This window comes from Poecilia reticulata, linkage group LG17 (genome assembly GCF_000633615.1).
Source record: "Poecilia reticulata strain Guanapo linkage group LG17, Guppy_female_1.0+MT, whole genome shotgun sequence".
In the NCBI taxonomy this organism is placed as follows: domain Eukaryota; kingdom Metazoa; phylum Chordata; class Actinopteri; order Cyprinodontiformes; family Poeciliidae; genus Poecilia; species Poecilia reticulata.
In genome coordinates, this window is record NC_024347.1 from 5,006,385 (window position 1) to 5,027,056 (window position 20,672).

Below are 20,672 nucleotides of genomic sequence, written 5' to 3' on the forward strand. Positions count from 1 at the left end.
ATAAAAACCTTTTTTGTTTAAATGTCATACGATGTAACTACATCCAAGTCATTGTGGCATCAGTTTAAAATCTACATCCAGATGGTGTTCCTGGATGTAGATAGTGTTCCAGGACATTAAACAAGAGGTTTAATATTTGTAGATTCAAGTTAATGGACCTTACCAAGCTCCGCCCAGAAACGCCCCTCGAAAGTCTTACGTGACTGCATGTCTCACAAACAAAGCCTCGCTGTGCTTAGTTTCTATGTGTAATTTCATTTCGACTGACTCTCTGCAGAGTATTTCTGAGTCGATTAGTGTAGCATTTCTGCCGGATTTTCAAAAAATATCAGCCACGACAATGGACAGGGGAAACCAACAAGTTCATGTCATCTTTTTTGGATGACATCAAGGTTTTTGAGTCACGCGATGTCTCCAACATTGTGCTCGTCACAGCTAAATGCTACCGGTCGATGAGGAAAACAGCAGATCCTCAGACCATCAGCATAAATATAGCTGTGGACAAGATCACTGACGCCCATTGTTCTTGCAAGGCTGGGTAAATCGGGCATTCATGGTTTTTAGGGTGATTTATGTTGGCAAATGTTTGTATGTGCCTAGGCCTGATACACGGTACTCGGAGGCTAACACCATTAGCGTGGCTAACACAATTACAGTTTAGTAAAAAGCCTTTTCAGGTAAAATAAAATCTTTATTGTATGTCAGATACGGTACACATTGCATATTGATCTGTTCAACTAACTAAGACTGACAGGCTTCAAGGTGGAGAAGTTGTATCGGTACTGCCATTATGCTGTACTTGGCTAAAAGGTTTTCATAATGGAGTTATTTTTTGACTTACACCAGCAGACACTCCTTTGTTCTTATTGATCCTATGACGGTTGAGCTGCAAATGCGGTTGTGCACAAGCTTTGATCCAAGCAAGGCATTCTGTTTCAGATTTTGGAAATCTGAATTTTAGTTCCACAAATACAATCAGGATACCTGACATCACCTGCGCAGATACCTCACTGACAGTGGAGAACCATTCTTTTTCGAGTTCTGACGCAAAAACTTTCTGCCGGTCTGCTAGTCCACAATTTACATTAGCATGAGTTTACTACTGTGTTTGTGAGACGGTCACGCACGTGGTTGCTGCGCTGTGACGTAAAATGGGCATTAGCCAATGAAACGCGGCCCCTGTGGTAAGGTCCATTAAGGAAGTTCTTTAGTTTTTGGCCAACTACAGGATACAATGTTATTCAATGAGCAAAAAAAAAACCAAACAAACAAAAACATTTAAGATGGAGTCCAGTCAAACTGAAAGGTTCATTTCACAAATGATTCCTTCCTTTTAATGACCGACTTGCACACTATTTCTTTAAATTCAACTGAATCAGTTGACCATTTTGAAATTTTATAATTAGGACTTCCAGCCAAACCAAAATAACTACAAGTAATCTCATTATCGTAGCCTTACAATTTACATTAAAAATGAGCTTCAAAAAGTTACTGAAACAGATGTAAAATGCCAAGATTAAATGTAGCTAAAAATTGCCCTCAAAGTGGCATTTGAGGGCAATGTTTAGCTACATATAATATTGTATTCCTGTTTCAAGCAAAAACAGAACAAAATATTTAAAAATTGTAACATGGAAAAATATATCCATAGACTAGTTCTGCTACTCCTTGTAGCAGAAGTAAGTCAGGAATACAGCAGTGATTCAAACCAACCCAAAAACCATGAAGCGGACCAGTCACACCTCTAGAGCACTTTATTAGAACAGGGATGTTTATAGAGAAAGTTTCATAGTCATGTGGCTCAAACAGTCAAATGAGAAATCTGCTCCAGCCGTCTGTATCGGCACAACGCCAGTGAGCCTTTATAGAGCACAAAATGTAAAGCTTAACTTCCCTCCGTGTTTCCAACGCCTTCCATCTCTCCAGCGCTTACCTCCAACCTAATTTTAAGTATGCTGACTTTAGTTAACCCTCCCGCGGTCTTAGTATAACGCTCTGGAAGCGCACGGCAGATGTCACGGTTGGGGAGGCTGGGAGAGAAGGGAAAAAAAAAAAAAAAGCTCGCTGCCAACACCGACACAGGTGGCTGAAAGCACCATTAGCTTACATTACATTCTGTGGCCCGATGATTGTTCCACAATGACGGCTGACGTTTCTTGAACACAAACAACGCAACGATGAGTCCGCACTTGATTAAAAAAAAACAAAAAAACAAGAGGACTTTCAACTGCAAAAAAATAAAACTTCAAAGGACAGTTGGTGATTAAAAAAAAACAAAAAACAAGTGCTTCGAGCTCTGAAGATATGTCCGTGGTCCGTCTACGTCTTAACAATCACTTCTCACTATTTCAGGCGAGAACTTCCCGTCTTTCTGTAAAAGAATGGCAAAGTTCAGAGCAGAGGAATACTTCAAATTCTACGTAAATAGCTGTCAAAACTCACACATTCAGTCTCACGCTCAGCTATACACTCACACACACACACACTTCAAAATAAACAGAAACATTTGCTTAGTGGTCCTGAAGGTACAAATTTGTACAGTCCGTATGACCTAGGAGGACCAGCCTTAAAATACATTGGGCCCTGAAAACACAGGTAGCACATCTGGATCAGGGGATACAAACATTTCTAACCACTGGTCCACTATTAAAAAGAAGAAGAAGAAGAAAAGAGGCGTCGACCTTCACCGCACAAGAAGCAGAAAAATACCAAGCTGTTGTATGAAGCCACTTTGCTGGTTCCCCCATCTTGGATTTGTGCCTGGCGAGGCGATGGGTAGTCAGGAGGCCACTATTTACACTTTAAAACCTAAGTGAAGCTGTACTTCAGGCATCTAGCACACGTTTCTTATGTAGTGTAGCACTACCACATCAGTGTGTATTACTGTGGGGGGGGGGTCAGAGGGGGACGCCAGTAGAAAGTCTTTTCTACAGATGACCTAATACTGTGCTGAAGTCATCAGGTGGGGAGGCAAAAAGAAAAAAAAAAAAAAATTTGGAAAGGAAAGCAATGTTCACACTTCAACCAAACTGCAGAATTGAAATGCAGGAATTCAAGCAGCACAAAAATATTAATGAAGTATGCATGATCTCTGGAGAGGGGGGAAAAATGAAAACATCCCTGCTTTCATGTTCCTAAATACAAAACTTCAGTGTAACAAGAGGTCCTTTTTCCATCTGTTTGGGGTTTTTTTTTTTGTCTTTTCTTTAAAACCGATAAAACTCGAGTCCTCTGGTGTTGAGTGGTATGGGATGACAGTCTGCCTTTTTTTTTTTTTTAATTTTATTTTTTTTTACTGTTGGGTTTTTTCTTTTTTTCCTCATATACTTGAAGATGTGGTAAGCATGCAAGCCTCGTAGAGGAGGGGCCCCCGGAAGGGCAGATGGGTGGGCTGGTGGAGGAAAAGACGGCGTCTTCAGGCCAGGGCCGGGAAGGCCTCAGGATCGTCCACGTTGGGGACCGACACTCCGCTGGCCTGGAGGGACAAACACACAACACAACATTTACGCTTCAAAAAATAAAAAAGTTTCAGAATGTAACCGTTGGTGAATAATCTTTGGCTGCCGGACAAAGCTTGAACCGTTTCCCTGGAGTTTGGAGTGACTTTACACAAGTTATAAAGTGTAATCGCTGCATTTAAGATTGGCTTTTTATTTTCACAACTGGAAGTTAAGGTACAAATTATCAAACATCTACTGCACATCTCTATACTCCACCTGCCATTTTGGCCGATAATGATTTGTTTTTGCCTGAAAAGTCAATAAATACAGGTCCTTCTCAAAAAATTTGCATGTTGTGATAAAGTTCATTATTTTCCATAATGATAAAAATTAAACTGTCATATTTTAGATTCATTGCACATGAAATATTTCAGGTCTTTTATTGTTTTAATACTGATGATTTTGACATACAGCTCATAAAAACCCAAAATTCCTATCTCAAAAAATTAGCATATCATAAAAATATTTTCTGAACGAGCAGTTAACCTCATCATCTGAATCAACAAAGTAACTCTAAACACTTGCAAAAGATTCCAGAGGCTTTTAAAAACTCCAAGCCTGGTTAATTACTCAAAACCACAATCATGGGTAAGACTGCTGACCTGACTGCTGTCCAGAAGGCCATCATTGACACCCTCAAGCAAGAGGGTGAGACACAGAAAGACATTTCTGAATAGGCTGTTCGCAGAGTGCTGAATCAAGGCACCTCAGTGGGAAGGAAAAAGTGTGGCAGAAAACGCTGCACAACGAGAAGAGGTGACCGGACCCTGAGGAAGATGGTGGAGAAGGGACAATTCCAGACCTTGGGGGACCTGCGGAAGCAGTGGACTGAGTCTGGAGTAGAAACATCCAGAGCCACCGTGCACAGACGTGTGCAGGAAATGGGCTATAGGTGCCGCGTGCCGCATTCCCCAGGTCAAGACACTTTTGAACCAGAAACAGCGGCAGAAGCGCCTGACCTGGGCTACAGACAAGCAGCACTGGACTGTTGCTCAGTGGTCCAAAGTACTTTTTTCGGATGAAAGCAAATTTTGCATGTCATTCGGAAATCAAGGTGCCAGAGTCTGGAGGAAGACTGGTGAGACGGAAATGCCAAAAGGCCAGAAGTCCAGTGTCAAGTACCCACAGTCAGTGATGGTCTGAGGAGCCATGTCAGCTGCTGGTGTTGGTCCACTGTGTTTTATCAAGGGCAGGGTCAATGCAGCAGCTATCAGGACATTTTGGAGCACTTCATGCTTCCATCTGCTGAAAAGCTTTATGGAGATGAAGATTTAATTTTTCAGCACGACCTGGTAAATGGTTTACTGACCATGGTGTTACTGTGCTCAATTTTCCTGCCAACTCTCCTGACTTGAACCCCATAGAGAATCTGTGGGATATTGTGAAGAGAAAGTTGAGAGACGTAAGACCCAAAACTCTGGATGAGCTTAAGGCCATCGAAGCATCCTGGGCTCCATAAACACCTCAGCAGAGCCACAGGCTGATTGCCTCCATGCCACGCCGCATTGAAGGCTGCAAAAGGATTCCTGACCAAGTATTGAGTGCATAACTGAACATAATTATTTGAAGGTTGACTTTTTTGGTATTAAAACACTTTTCTTTTATTGGTCGGATGAAATATGCTAATTTTTTGAGACAGGGATTTTGGGTTTTCATGAGCTGTATGCCAAAATCATCAGTATTAAAACAATAAAAGACCTGAAATATTTCAACTGGTGTGCAATGAATCTAAATTATGACAGTTTAATTTTTATCATTACATTATGGAAAATAATTATCTTTATCACAATATGCTAATTTTTTGGGAATGACCTGTATAGCAATAAAGTTGGTAAAAGTGGAGTGAATATTTTTAACCACCCAAAGTTACAAAAATGAAGGTCAAATTCATCAGTGCAACCCTACTGAAAACTAGTGTATATTTAGATTCATCTGGCCTTTAGGCAAAACTTTATAGAATTACCTCGTGACAACTTCAACATAAAAATCCCTTTCAGATGCAAATATTGGCTGATTGCCGACCTCACAAAATTAAGAAAATTGGTGCTCCTTTAAAACACAACAGGAAGGTTTAAAGTGAAATAAAAAATTCAGCTAGAAAACCCAAATGTCAGGATCTGGCCGCAACATTCTGATCAGCTGATCAGTCCTTGTTCGGGATTGGCATTTATAATATCATTTATTGTGATTAGTTTCTTATCATGAGAAGAATTTTGATTCATCATTTCAACTATAAATTCCAGTCGATGATGTTTAACCCCTCCAGAACAGTGTGGGGATTGTCAGTTTTACTTTTTTCTTCATTTTTTTTATTTAAAGAATCAATAAAATAAAAGAATTAATTAAGAAATATTAAATGCAGTTACTGTGTGCAGTTTAGTGATGCACATCACATTTCTCTGTGTGACTGGTGTCCCATACATTTGGTATTTATATTCAGTCCCAGCCAAACCTTCAGTAACCCAATTTTTTTTTTTTTTTTAAATCTCACTTTGCAAAACTTGTAAAAACTAAACACAACATGTGTGAACTGACTGCGTTCCAAAGCTGGTTTCTGCTGACCTTCCACTGACCCCGCTGGCCTGAGGTCAGCCAGCCAGTTCTGAATGGCCAAACTGCTTTGTTGTTTCCACAGCAGCTTTTCCACCTCACTGCTCTTATTTCCTGCTCATGTTTTTTTTTTTTTGCTTTGTTTTTTAGCGGTGGCTTTTGTTGTTACCTTTTCGGAGCGTCCTCCCCCACGTGCCGTCCGGCTGCCTCCCCCGCCACGGCCCCCTCTGCCCCCACGGGCACCGCCACGCCCGCGCCCGGGGCGCCCCAGGTCTCCGAAGTTGATCTCCAGCTGGGATGTGATGTCGTTGGCTGGTTTGCGGAAATGGTGGTCGGAGGACTCGTCGGTGGCGCCCTGCTGGTAGAATTGTAGTGTGCGATAATCAAAAAGGTGTTTGGATAACCGTTTTTTTTCCTAACAAGTCACTGATAAATGTTTTCAGTGTATATGTGGCTGATTACCTTGTTGAACAGAGCATGAGGTTCTGCTTCTGTTTCCGATGCGTCGATCAAAGCACCAACAGGCCTCTGGAAAAGACGGCAAAAATAAATGTTGGCCTATTTTTTTTTCTACCTTAAAAACAAAACACGAGAGAAAAAAAAGTCTGCTAAGGAGAAAAACTTGACGATATGTTGGACTTTTGGAGTTATTCATGAGTTTTATAACATGTTATTATAACATGTAATAATAACTCATGTACTGAGATAAAGACGTTATCTCAGTACAAAGAGGGAAAACCAACTGTTAGTTTGAGTAGCAACAGGAGAAACTAGTGGGTTTTTTTGCTTTCCTGTCAGAAATATCACAGAAGTCACTCGATTGATCATCACTCAATAACTTACAATTACAGGACTCTTTTTTTATTTTTTTAAGTCTTCTAATGTCGAAAAAAAAATACATTTTACAATTGTGGTGTTTACATTAAATAAGAGCATTAAATTAAAATCACACTTGCATAAGTCGTCAAAAATCAGGGCAGTGACGGATGTAAACAGTTACATGACATATATTCATATATGGCGCTAAAGCTCATCATCCATCAGCCAATCGGAGGAGACGTCGGCATCTTATCAGTTGGAGCAGCTAACTATGCGTCTGCAATTTTACAGAAGAGCTACGGATTCAACACTTTTGAATGACAGAACATTTTACGATCTGTGTGATGCTGTGACAACGCTGGTGCAGTCAGAAAACAAAAAACAATCCATCATCCTCCTACTGCTTCCTGTCGGCGTCTTTGTCGTTTTCACCAGTAGTAAAATCCAGCTGTTTATCAGGCGACTCACGTGATATGAAAAAAAGTGTTTTCGTTGCAGTTTTGCAAAATACATCTGCGTCAACATGGCTGAAAAACCACCTCCATCTATCACAGAAGCTTTTCATCAAAAAACATGTTTTTTTCCCCGAAATTGGCGTTTCCATTAAGCAAATTTATTTTCGTGATTTCAATTAGCACAACTTTACAGTCAATGGAAACACAGCCTGTGTTTTGCTTTTCAGACCTTTGCAGAGGTAGATTTTTTTCACATGCAAGTATCAACCAATTGCTTAAAATAGAGGGAATCGATAGGAGCCCTTTGGGAACAAACCGTCTGGGACAGAACGCTCGCTTACGTCTTCGCTCTTGGACTTGTGCAGCACGTATCCCTTCTTCCACTGGCTGTCGGCTCCCTCGTTGGGCTTGCGGATGTTGAACTCCACCTTGGTGCGCTCCTTGTCCTGCATGGCCTTCCACTCGTCCAGCGTCATCTCTTTGGGGCCTTCCTGTTTCACCTCTTCCACCTCGTTCTCTCTAGAATAAAAAATCAAAACAGCTGTGTGGGAACTCAGTCCTCACTCTGCTTCTTCTACATCCTAAGAGAACATGGTGTTAGAGGGTTCTGCGCTCTGTGACTCTTACTTGTTCTCGGAGCCGGCGGGTGCGTTTTCCTCTCCCTCCGGAGTCGGCTCTGGGGCGGCGGTCTGTTCGGCCTCACTGAAAGCAAAGCACTTTGTCAACTCTCCCAGCGCGCTCTGCTCTAAACAGAAACCCAAAATGTTAAAAAGCTAAAACGGCTCCATGTTTGACGTCCTCCATCCCTCCCTGTGTGCGACATCAAAACCACCACTTGTGTGTTTGTTCCAAAAGTAGAAGCGCTTCGTTGTCGACGGCACCAAGCGAAGCAGTGAGCAAAGCGATTCAGTGTCCCTGTTTGTTTAGAAAATAAATAAATAAATAACTCACCTCACTTCATCCTTCACCGTGCCCCAGTTGTGCGAGCCGGAGCCGCCGCGCTTCTCCTCAGTTTTTGAACTGGGTGAGAAACAGGAAAAAAGGGAGCATTTCTTTAAAGGAGGAAGTCAAATAAGCCTGGAAAGTAAGGAGATGAAAATTCAGAGCTTCTAAGTTTATTTTCAGAAAAATACGTTTTCCCAAGTTAAAAATTTTTTTTTTTACTTTCTGTACCGTTTGACATTTTGAGAGGAAAATCTTAACAGAGTTTTGATTGTATCATAAAATAATCCAAAAATGAAGCCGGATGTGAGTCGGTTAGGTGGTAAAGGGTAACTTTAGTAACTACTTCCTCACCAAAGAGTTTTTATGTGGGTGCGTTCTGTGTGAGTGAAAACATGATGCTTTCACCAAAAGAAGAAAAAAAAGGTCTGAAGTTACATAAAGCAATTTTTCATTGTGTGTGATCTTATAGATCTACTGCATGTTTTACGGTGCAGTATCCATTTCGACGCCAGAATCGGTGTATTTTTTTCTAAATTCTCAGGTGTGGATGAACACAGAAAAGGAAAATGAAGTATGGAAAAATGTTTACTTCCAAAGATAAAAGTTGTAAAAAGGAATTATTATTACTGGTTTTTGCTTAAACGTAACATTTAAGCAATCAGGTTTGTGGGTGTGTAGTTTTACTAGTAGAACCCACACTCATTTAAAATGAAAGGACCTTTTTCTAGTGCTTTTCTTCGCTCAGTTATGACCTCAGGCCCCCTTCGGATCAGAGTTCTTAAGCTGGATCTGTGGTTCTTAACCATAACCTGATCAAAGGTGGTTCAAACTGCAAAGAATTGACAGAAAATCTGTTTTTAGAAACAGTGAAAATGTATGAAAGTACACAAATTGAGGCTTAAAGAATCTGTCTTGATTTGAGAATGTGTTTGGAAAATAGTTAAATTTGGTTCAGATTCCCCGAAAAAGCTGTGGAACAAAGGTATTTTTTGTAACAAAGACACTGCTGTTTACAGATACCTATGTTAACTGTGTTAACCACAAGTGTAACAGTTTAAAATGTCCCCTCAGTCATCATGTTGCTTTAGTTTAAAACAATTAACACCAACACATGACATCACCTCTCTTCCTAATAGGGATGGGTGTTTATTGAATTATTTATCGTGATCAATTTCTTACAAGAGTTTTGATTCGTTGCCATCACAACCAGCTGTAAACATTAATGATGTTCAACTCTCCCCAAAACTGTCCTTATTGTTGGGATTGTTAAGTTTATTATTTTTCTCCAGTTTTTCATCGATATTAATCAATAAACATCAATAACTAAAAAAAAATAATCTAATGCTGTTGCGGTGTGCATTTTAATGATACAAGTCACATTTCTTTATGCCATCTGGAAAATATTCTGATAATTCAAACTTTCAGTGCATATTGCCCACCAGTAGCTCTGCTCATGACTGGAAAACTAGTAAAAATATATTTAAATGCTGATTTCATATACAGCTCCTTAAGCTAAATCTGAAATAGGTAAAATTGGTATTTGACACTCAGAAATCTGCAGACGCATCTCCATGGAAATATTTTATCCAAAGCAGAATAAATTAATTTTGTCTGACAAGATAAGATTATTTACCACTTGATGAAGAAAATCAGGCACATTTTCACTTAATTTGAAAGCAACGCTCTCTCCCTCTCACAAACACATTAAACAACAAGCATCTGTTGACTCAGATTAACACATTTCATCTTACTTGCCAGCCACTTTTTACAGTGCAACGCTTCACTCACGATTTGTCGTTGGTGCTGTGTCTGTCGAATTCCCGTTTTCCACGTGAGTCGAAGCCCTCGCCGCGGCCCATTCCGCGTCCTCGTCCGCCTCGCCCCCCCCGGCCGCCGCCGCGCCCCCTGGGAGGCCTTTCTCCAGAAGGCCTGATGGGACAATCACGGAAAAAAAAAAAAAAACACAACACAGTTTCTATTTTTATTTTGTTGTCTCTTAAAGCGAGAGGATTTCACATTTGAAGTATTAAACACTCATTAACTTACATATTATTCTCCTTTTAGCACTCTGGTAAAATGAAAGTAATAATAAACCAGTTTTGTCTTTTTAACTTCTAATTGGTTAAAGGCTTATTAATAGTAAATATTTAACTCGAGGCCACACCCCTATGGTTAAATATTAACTGTTAGTTTGTTGTAGTTTCTACTGCAAGTTGCTGCAAAATTAATTTCCCCTTTGGACATGAATAAAGATCTGAACTAGAGATTTACCGATCTGATATTAATATCTGTATCCGTCCCAATTTGGGAAAAAATTCTACATTAAGTATCAGTGACTATGTCTCCAATTAGACTTGGATCTAATCAGTCCAAGTCTTTGCTTTCTGCAAAAGCGTTCAAAGAAAGTTTGTTGCCGTTTATTTTTTGCAGGTTTTGACCAAGGTAGATAAATAACCTGGTGTTTTTGTCGTTTCACTTACTTCCCAAATTGAAGTCGTTTTTACGTTTGACCAACCTATTTAAACTATTGATGGATTTAAGTGTCCTGGTGCCGAGTTACGAAACAAATTTGTAATTGAGTACAGTTATGACTGTGTTTAAAAACCAGCACCGTTTTACTGTATCGCATTGGAATGGGCCGATGCTAAACCTCAGATATCGGTATCGGAAGTGAAAATAGTCGATCGGTGCTGCCATTATCTGAATCTAAGCAATGTGACTTTCCTTAAATCAAGAGTTTTATGTGACTCCTCCAAACCTGGACATGCAGAGCAAATGTTATGTCACGTTGGTTTTAATGTACGACGATTTCAAGCCCTTATATCTTCATAAACACCTCTCTGTAGCTTATTTTTATGTTTCTCTCCTCACTGGAAAAACCGGCTGAACCAAACCTGAGGCTGATTCCCAGTAACACCTCCATGCACAGCACTCCCCCCCATGCAGATCAGCGTCTCACTTGTCTACGGGGAAGTCTGCGCCTCCCTCCGGCTTGTCCTCGGCGGGCTTCTCGAAGCGCCGCTCCCGGGGAGGTCTCCGGTCCGGCCTCTTATCCGCGGGTCGACCTTCGCCCTGCCCGCCCTGATGCTGGGATCCGGACTGACCCTGCTGGTCCGGTCTTCTGCCCACCCGCCTGATTCCTGTAAGAGATCAAACACTGTAAGCACTGATGTAATTATTGTAGATTGTCAAAGTTATTTTGGGTAAACAATAAAAAGTTTGAAGAGCTCCGCTCCGGACTGGAAGCGGGAGCTCTATTTGCAGCAGGTGTGTATCTTTCACATTTGCTTTGCAAAGCCTGCAGCAGCGGCGCGTGCAGAAGCATCACCCAGCTCACCGTAACCCAACACTGCACCTTCCACTCGGATGCTACAGGGAAGCTTCATCTGCGACACACACAGCCAGGCTGCTTCGGACTTCAAAGCTGGCTCTACCTCTACATTTAAACCCACCATTCCTCCGACAGGCGCGTGAGGCTCCCCTGGTAGCCGCCTGTCCTCTAATAACAACAGCCCAGGGTCCATGTTGACCTCCCAGCAGCAGCTAATGTAGCTAAGCGGAGCCGCACATGACAGTTGGAAATGAGACTAAAAATAAACATTAAAGCTGCAACCACGGCAGCCACATTTTACCTTCTTTCTTCAGAGAAACCGGCGCCTGAGACTCCTCCTTTTTGTCCAGCAGAGGGTTTTTCCTGTCCTTCTGGGACTCCTTCTTCGGCTGCTTGGCGGCTTGAGCCGCGGTTTTCGTGGACCCAGCGGCGGCCCCCTCCTTYTTCTTGTTTTCCGCTGCTTTCAGGACCTCGAACGGGTCGGATTCGTCGTCCAATAGCTGGTCGAACCTGTTAGTTACGACGCAGCCGAAGCCTTCTTGCAAGTGTCCGGGCATGATGGCGCCCCTTCGACGGGATTCACCTCCGATTCTACGAGGCTTGATGCGACCGAATCGCTGGATGCTGCCACAAGATGGCTGAGAGAGCTGCCCCCTTCTCTTCCGGTGCGAGCATCATCCGGGACACCGAGCAGTGCGCGCCACTCTGAGCACGCGGTGGAGGCGGTGTGTTTGTTTACAATCGTGACGAAGTTAATTCTCTCTCCAAAAAAGTCCCAGTTTTAGTTACATTTAGCAGGTTATCTGTAAGATAAGCGGTGCTAGATGTAGGTATCATTTTTCTTTTTATCTAAATGGCAGTTTTACTAAACAATCATGTTGTGCGGTTTTAATTTTAAAAAGTTTATATATTTAATTTTTGTTGATTAATTATATCCAGGTTTGAGCTGATGTGGCATTTAAGCAGGGCCTCGTGTCAAGTTGTCTAATTTAATACAATTGGTCTTTTTGGATTCCTACAAATGAAATGTCACGAACTACATTTAATACAATCTGTAAGTGTAAAATAATCCAGTTCAAGGTTGAATTTTGAACTAGAGCGGACCAAATGTCTAGTTAGTAAATGTTGCAGAATATTCCTTTAATATAGGCATCATCAAGTTTTATCACTATATTTTTGGGTACTGTTGTGATAATAATAAAAGTAATAAGAACAATGCATCACTTATTTTTTAGATACGTTTTTTTAGGACATCAGTCAATGAAGTATGATTTGTAAAGTGCAAACAGTAACTGAATTTAATCATATTTACAAATTTATTAACTTTTATTGATACTTGCATTGAACAAATGGTGAAGAAAATAGTCAAAATGACAATCCCAACAATTTGCAGTTTGTTTGTTTTTTATTTATTGTAATAAGTCAAAATTCTTAAGAAATTTATCATTATAAAATATAAACAATACAATAAAAGCCCAACCTTATTGTAGTACATTATTTAATGCTGTTGGGAATCCGAATTCTGCAAACCAAAATGTTGTACCAAAACTGTCATGAATCTGAATTTGCATACAAGTTTGATTGAATTGTTGGAAAGTAAACCTCATAAGCCAAACATGTACTAGGTTTAACTCTGGCCATGAAAAATTATTATAACTGTCATTTATATTGAAAATGCTTAAATAGGTGCACCATTTCTTGGCAGAAAAAAAAACATGTTATAGCTAAAGAGTTCAGTCTCAGTTATTTATGACACCTGCCTGATTTTAACTTGCGTTTTCCTAAATATTTCAAATAAAAATTACATTAGATTCAGGAAAATAAACATTTAATGAAGTTCAATTTGCAGAAGTCATAACATATTGCACGTTTGATATGGTAAAAAAACCAAGATAGAAAAACCTTTTTTTTTTTTAAATAAAAACTGCTACTGTATCTCATTGAGATACTGCTGATAATGTTCACTGTCAGCGGTTTTCTTGCTCAGGTTTCTTCTCACTTCTTTCTCAAGCTCAAGGAGCTTTGAGAAAAAGACCTCAGTCATTTCATCATCAAGGTCCATCTGGAACACAAAAGCAAGCAGAAAATTTTGACTAGATTCTTGAATGTGGGAAATGACATCATCTGTGCAATTTAAAAATTTCCAACATCTTTCCTCTAAGACCCAACTGTCAGATAGATGATGATGGAAAAATGTCACTAAAGAAGAGGCTGTGCATTAACACTATACCCCTTTTACAACCTCCAAGAGTTTTGTGCTTTATAGGGACCAATGTTATTAAATGCAATCAGAATTATGCAAAGACAACTGGCATAATTGGCTATGGAAACTAGGTGGGTTTTCTCTGCAACTCTCTAAAGATCATTTAACCAAAGCCAACTGTCATGAAAAAAAATACAGTAAAAGCCAAACAGGAAGGCATAATTACAAGTTTTAAAGTCATAATAAAAAGCAAAAGTCATTATTTCGACTTTCAACTAATAATTATGAGATTCAATGTCAAAATTATGAGATCTGAAGTCATTATTTTGACTTTCAAAGTCATGAAATTAAATCAGTAATAATATTTAAAGTCCAAATTATTACTGAAAGTTTAAGTTATGACTTTCCATCTTTCACTTACCACTTTGAATCTCATAACAAGGATTTTTTATTCATGTAATCATGACTTTAAAACTTGGAATTATGACTTCCTATTGGGTTTTAATTTTTCGTTTTATGGCCAAAATGGCTTTCCATAGTGTGTGTATTAGAGGTGTGCCGATTGATCGCCCACTGATCATAATCGGCCGATTTCCGTGAAAAAGTGTATGATCGGTGATTGCCGATCATGGTTTCTTGTTGCCCATCACACAAACCGATCACCTGCTTCTTATTTCGCAGCCTGCCTGTGCAGCTGGTCTCCTCTTTCCTTCACTCTGCGCGAACGCGCAGCAACAAATCCTAAGCGATGTGGAACTATAACGCACTGAGTGAATGGGGAAGTTTGCGTGTTGCGGCGGAAAATTGAAGCACGTCAAAATGCATCAACACAACGAATCTAATACGACATAAAAACAATGCCATACTTGACGGAGTTTGGCTACATCGAGGCTCACTGCAGTAAAGAAGACATATGGAGGATCAGATAGCAGGTAAAGCAGCGCACAGCTACAAACACTCACCCGGATTAGCATGACGGTCAAAAAGCTAAACAAATAACCCGCAAAATTATTTAACTCTTTGAGCTGAGATGTAAGACACTGGTTCTGTTCTTGCTGTTGAACTGCTGCTACGCGCTACAGGTAGTAATATTTTACAGACGGAGCGCCGCTTCTGCTCCACTTGGTAGTGACTCTCACACCGAACCTCTGCTTAAAGCTGCAGCATCTAACTTAAAAAATACATTTTAYATACGTATTAAAACTTTCKCTGTCCTAACATGAGACAGATAATCTCTGAAAAAATAATCGATCTCCTCCCTGTTCTGCATAATTACTCCGCTCAGCCAGAAACAGCCAATCAGAACTAGAAGTAATCAGTTAGCCGCCATGCTAAGAGGAAGTTTTCATTCAGTAACTCTGGATTGTTTATTGTAATGGATCTTTGCCTTTGAATGTTAAGTTTTATACTTKAATTTTTTTGGCAATGTTGAGAGGTTTTATTTTGGCTCTTCGCATTATTTAGCCTCTTCAGAGCCTTCATATGTTTTCAGTCTGTTAAAGATAGTATTTCTCATAGCAGTACAGTTTGCACAATGCCTGTTTTGTTTAGTTTTCTTCTTGGAAAAAGTTATTAAAAACAAGTTTTTGTCTAAATTAAGGTGAATTCATGGTTCCTTTTTCCACATAACATAAATAAAATAAAATAAAATTATGTGATCGTATCGGTGATTGGTCCTCATGGGTGATCGGTATCGTTATCAGCAGGAAAAAACCTGATCGGCACATCTCTAGTGTGTATATATTTTGACTTAATGTAGATTTTCTCTAATCCAATTAAATTTAAAGTTGTGCAGCCAAAACTTGTTTTTTTATTTTCTATTAATTGAAATGTTTGTTGTATAACTACATTGTAAACAATCAAGTTCGTTGATGCACACAAACAACGAACTTGACGGCCATCTAAAGTAGAACCTGCCTAGGACAGACGTTACTGACCCTGCGTGGCTCGGTGTAATTGGTCCCCAGTCCGGATGTTAAGCTGTGGTACTTCGCTCTGGGATCCAGAGACTCTGGCTTCTGAAGAAACAACCAGTGCTGTGACAGATCAGAGCAAGAGTTCGTGTTTACGCCTCGCCTTCAACCCACTCAGAGGGATGTGTGAATGCGGAAAACCCCAGCTGGATACAAACCAGTGCCTCGGCTCCATTGTATGGCGTAAGCGTGAAAGTGTTGGTAAAAATCCGGATCTGCGTGGCGAGATGGGGAGGTCGTCAGACGCGGTTTGAGGTAGAATTTTGATGTGAATAAATAAAGAGAAGAGCGACCCACCAACCACATGACGGGCATGATGAGAGTCCAGAAGAAGGAGGGCAGGATCCCGTAGGTCAAGTTAGTCATCACCAGGCCTGGACAGATCACAGAGGAGAACAGCCCCTGTCACAGAGAGACAACGTGTGCCGTTTTCTGAATCTTAAACCGAAGCTCCGTCGCAGAGCGCCCAACGCACCTGCTGGTTCTTGTGTTTGTTGAGCGCCATGCTGAGCATGTCCGAGGCGTATTTGGAGGAGCTGTAGGGCTCCTTCCCTCGCCGGTGCTGGATGTCCTGGATGCTGAAGGCCGAGCGCCGGGCGTTGCTGGACGACGTCCACACCAGCCTGGAGGTGTGACCTGGCTGACACAGCAAAGGCTCCAGCTCCCTGATCTGGAACCAGGACGCAGAGGATGGAACCGTTACACGGCTTTATTTAAATTTTATTTTCTTCCTTATTTTTTTTTCAAATTTATTTAAATACAAAGCACATTTCTGATGTTTCTATCCCAAATTTATATTATTATTGATGGATAATAAATGTTATGGTCCCTGTTATCAGCAGCAAGTTAACTAACCAATGACTCACTCCATTTAGTGTGCAAACACTTGTAGGATAGATTAGCTAAAATGCTAAGAATAGAATGTGTGCTACAACTAGCATGTTGATTAACGTTGATTTAGACGTCAGCAACAATAAGATTTCTTAATAATGTATTTTAATTGTTTATAAAGTTCCTCTGCTGTCCTGAACTGAAACTTCCCTCTCATTAGCAATTTGAATAACCTTATAAAAAAGTTTAAATATTCCAAAAATATGATCATGGATTTTGGTACATGCTCCATCAGTTCTCAGGTTTAATGTGCTAGGACATAAAAAAAAAAGTGATCTGGTCTCTACCCGATTCTAAAATCTACAATACCACAATGCACGCTTTTACGAAACAAGCTTGTAAAATGACAAACCGTCCGCTCGTTTTCCCTAAACACCACATTCTGTCATGTAACAAAAGTAAAGTGTGCTGGATGATGGGGGCTTTCGGCTGCGTACCAGGAGGAAATGACCAAACAGGTTTGTGGCGAAAACCTCCTGAAGGCTGTCTGAGTTGAGCTGGTCCTGCTGAGTCAGCAGACCCTCAGCCGTTGCAAACATGTTGATGACATTCCTGCGACAAAGACAAGATCAAGTTGCTGTAAAGGTTTTCAAAGCAACCCCAACATCAAAGCTCATTTCAGATCTCTACCTGGAAAAGAGACCTTTGAAAAACGCTCTTATGTCCACCGTCGGATTGGGCATAATTCCTGCGTTCAAATACAAAAAATCCACACGGTGGTACCTGCAGCAACACATGACTCGGCGTCAAAATCTCCACCTATAGCTCCACCCGTAGCTCATTGATGAAACTGTCTCATTTACCTGGCCTTGAGTTCCTCTGCAGCACTGAGCACAGACTGCGCAGAGCCCACGTCCAAGTGCAGCAGGTCCACCCGCGCGCTGCCGTGACTCACCAGCAGAGTGGCGCGGGCGGCCTCGGCCCGCTTCATGTTCCTGCAGGCCAGGCAGAGCCGCAGCCGGCCGTCCTCGGACAGCAGCCGGTCACACAGGGCCAGGCCGATGCCGCTGCGGAAACAAAGACCGGCTCGCTGTGATTCCATCGATTCAAACACTTGCAGTTCACAGAGAATCTCACAGTAAGCATTGTTGATGCTGGAATCTGAAGGTCATCTTCTTCCACCTCATCCTTCACATCCTCCTCCCGTACATCAAATTTTGTCATGTCACAACCACATACTTCAAATATCTAAATCACATGGGCGGCATTTGTTTTTAGCTCCATTTTGGCCTAGTCCATGGATGTCTGGGAAAACTACTACATTTTTATGACTTTTTTTCCTTTCTTCCACACAAAAACTATGTTTAATTGCTTAATTGCACCAAAAATGATTATATATATATATATATATATATACACACACTCAGTTAGTTGAGAAAACTCTGGATTTGTGATTTGTGTGAGTACATGGGAAAACAGAGATCTGTGGTCCCATATGTTACAGTTAATAATCAATGCGCCAATTTATCCACATACTTGCTTAGATATGATTCCCATTTTATATTGTCTTGTGTTTTAATAACTTTATATTCTAATATGCTCTTTAAAAGTCATTCAACCTATGTATCTGTCCACACAAGTGTACCTCCTCATGCCATTTTTAATTCCTAACAGGAAGAAGTTGTTGTTTTGAAGCAATCTGATTGGCTGGCGGGTTTTAGCTTTCACTACACTGCCCCCTATGAGTTTGTAATGTTCAAAACAACGCTCATGGATGGATTTGTGCACATTCAAGTGGATTTAAACTCTTCTCGAATCGATCCCGCATGTACATGCTTTTTTTTTTTTAATCATGTGGCGGAGATATTTGTTTTTATAAAGACTCAGCTACCCCAAAATAAAATCCAGTGCAACAGTTAGTTGTGCACGAAATCCAGCTTTCATGGAAGAGCGACAGTGTTGAAAGAAAGCCACTAAATGCCATGTTTGCACTTTACCACAAGCCATGTGAGGGACACAGCAGACATGTTATTCTACATACTCTGCTGCCTTTTAGTATTACTGTAATATTGACAAATATTTATGTCTAATTTAAAATTGAGAAGCAGATCTTTCAGACATGGAGAGTTTTCAACAAAACTTCATATGATGAATGAGTCAGTGGTTCTACATTAGACTTTTTGAATTGTAGTAATTTCTTACTCATAATTGTAAATGTAAGTATATTAATGTTATGACTTTTGACATATTTAGATATAGATCTAAATATGTCAAAAGTCATAACATTAATATACTTACATTTACAATTATTTTATATAGTTGAAAAAAAACCATGACTTCTTGTTTTCAGAGCTCATTATTATTTTTGCTTGTATTTTTACAGCATGAATTATAATGTAGAAACATATCCGTTTTATTATTTTTAGGTAGCTTGTCTTTTTTTCAAACTTGCCTGAATTGACAGTTTACTAACAATACTGCATTAAAAATTTTTTTAAATTTTCCTTACTAAAGACACGTTAGCGAATATTTTGTCATACTTCTATTTTTTATTTATTAATTCCCTTTAAATGTGTCAAATTATCATGATTTCATACAATAAACTCCATGAAATCATAAAGTACATGTGACCTTTTCTTTTAAATTATTTTATTGTTTTTAAAGATCTTGTTGGCCTAATATAAGAAAAGCACTTTTGATTTTTTTTTTTTAATAACCATGTGTGTGTTTTTAGCATGTATGCTAGCAAATGGGGTTTCTGGCTAAATGTTTCATAAACTCTGTTCCCTTCGAACTTTGTTATTAAATTAGAGTAAAAGAGTTGACGTTGTGCAACTGTCGAGTAATAATTTTAAAAGCTAATACACTAAATTAAAGCATGAATAAATAGATGCATTTTAATTTATTGCCTAAATTGTAATACTACATTCAGTACAACCACAAATGTTACTTTAAATGGGAAACAATTCCCTGAGAATCTTTCTTTGTTATAGATTATTGTTTTTTTCCTCACACATTGTTATGCTATAAACAACAAAGTTAATACTGTTTTGTAAAATAGCTTTTCGTGAAAAATTTTAAACAAAAATGTCGCTAATGTTAGCAGATTTATAAAAGTTTAATATATGTTCTGTAGGATACCTTTTAGAGTCCAATTTATTAAGTTTCTCTTTCACGTTTTGAATTGTCAAATGTATCTTGAATTATCAAATTACCTCTATAAGAGCTTAGCGGCTTATAGATTTAGATACCTTGAACGTCTCACCAGGTAGAATATTCTCTGAGGTGTCCAACTGTAGCATTGCAAGTCAATTACTGAACTATTAGTGTTTATGCTACAAAGAGAAACAAAAACTGCGTTTAATTTGTTTAATTTACCAGTTTTCTGTTCGCTCACCTGTTTGCTCCGGTTACCACTACAATTTTCTCCATGTCCGTTGGAAATGAAACAAAGAAATATTCAGAAAAACTCTTGTAAGTCCGTTGGTATTCACCTTCTGTGCAACTGGACGGCCCATCGTCCGATTCTACTAAATATCTGTCAAATCACAAACTATGGCGTGATTGGATGACAGCAGACAGCTAGCCAATCACCTTGCCGGTACGGCAGGTCCAGAAGTCCAAACGTCCAGAGAGCGTGGTTTAATTTAAAGGAATCTCCTCCAAAAACGGAGTTGCCTCGAACCTGCCCTCTGCTGTCTTCATGAAGAAAGCGACGGCACACATTTACTCGTAGTTTTAACTATGTACAGGAATCTTTTTGTATTAAAAGTCACATTATTTGGACTTCTGCCTCTCACCTCACCACACCTGGACGTAGGTGACATCTACGTCCAGGTGTCATTATTGAACAAAGCTGAGTAAACAAACACATAAATATATATCCAAATGTGTAAAGAGATTTTATTGGTACACTATAAATAGAAACAATATAAAAAGAATGCAAAAATAAATACATGTATGTGTGGATGCAGTGTGTACACACTGCTTATTCCTTATAGGAGCAGTATTGCGTTTTCTTCAAGACTACAGTAATCTTATGTATCTGTCACTTACAGCATCATA

The 20,672-nt window shown here is 39.8% G+C and overlaps 2 protein-coding genes across 4 annotated transcripts; both read right to left on the minus strand.

Annotated features, from left to right (window-relative positions):
• Positions 1-1,736: 1,736 nt before the first annotated feature.
• Positions 1,737-12,309, minus strand: LOC103479027 (plasminogen activator inhibitor 1 RNA-binding protein). 2 transcript variants are annotated; one of them, XM_008433233.2, is made up of 9 exons: positions 11,902-12,309; positions 11,229-11,409; positions 10,058-10,198; positions 8,276-8,344; positions 7,952-8,026; positions 7,666-7,843; positions 6,513-6,578; positions 6,220-6,405; positions 1,737-3,475 (listed from the first exon to the last, which is right to left on the minus strand). In XM_008433233.2, exons 1-9 carry the CDS (start codon positions 12,155-12,157, stop codon positions 3,416-3,418), a joined length of 1,212 nt encoding a protein of 403 aa, XP_008431455.1. In that variant the 5' UTR covers positions 12,158-12,309; the 3' UTR covers positions 1,737-3,415. The 2 variants fall into 2 exon arrangements, with proteins under 2 accessions (XP_008431455.1, XP_008431454.1); XM_008433232.2 differs by having other exon boundaries at positions 6,220-6,408; positions 11,902-12,304.
• A 684-nt stretch (positions 12,310-12,993) lies between these two features.
• On the minus strand, positions 12,994-20,132 carry LOC103479029 (3-keto-steroid reductase-like). Of its 2 annotated transcripts, XM_008433234.2 has the most exons (9): positions 20,005-20,132; positions 17,471-17,674; positions 17,298-17,390; positions 17,105-17,219; positions 16,252-16,446; positions 16,074-16,178; positions 15,935-15,991; positions 15,741-15,839; positions 12,994-13,662 (listed from the first exon to the last, which is right to left on the minus strand). In XM_008433234.2, the coding sequence occupies exons 1-9, from the start codon at positions 20,037-20,039 to the stop codon at positions 13,528-13,530; spliced, it is 1,038 nt and encodes a 345-aa protein (XP_008431456.1). In that variant the 5' UTR covers positions 20,040-20,132; the 3' UTR covers positions 12,994-13,527. The 2 variants fall into 2 exon arrangements, 1 of the variants encoding a protein (XP_008431456.1); XR_001777528.1 differs by lacking the exons at positions 12,994-13,662; positions 15,741-15,839 and having other exon boundaries at positions 15,976-15,991; positions 16,074-16,150.
• Positions 20,133-20,672: the final 540 nt, after the last annotated feature.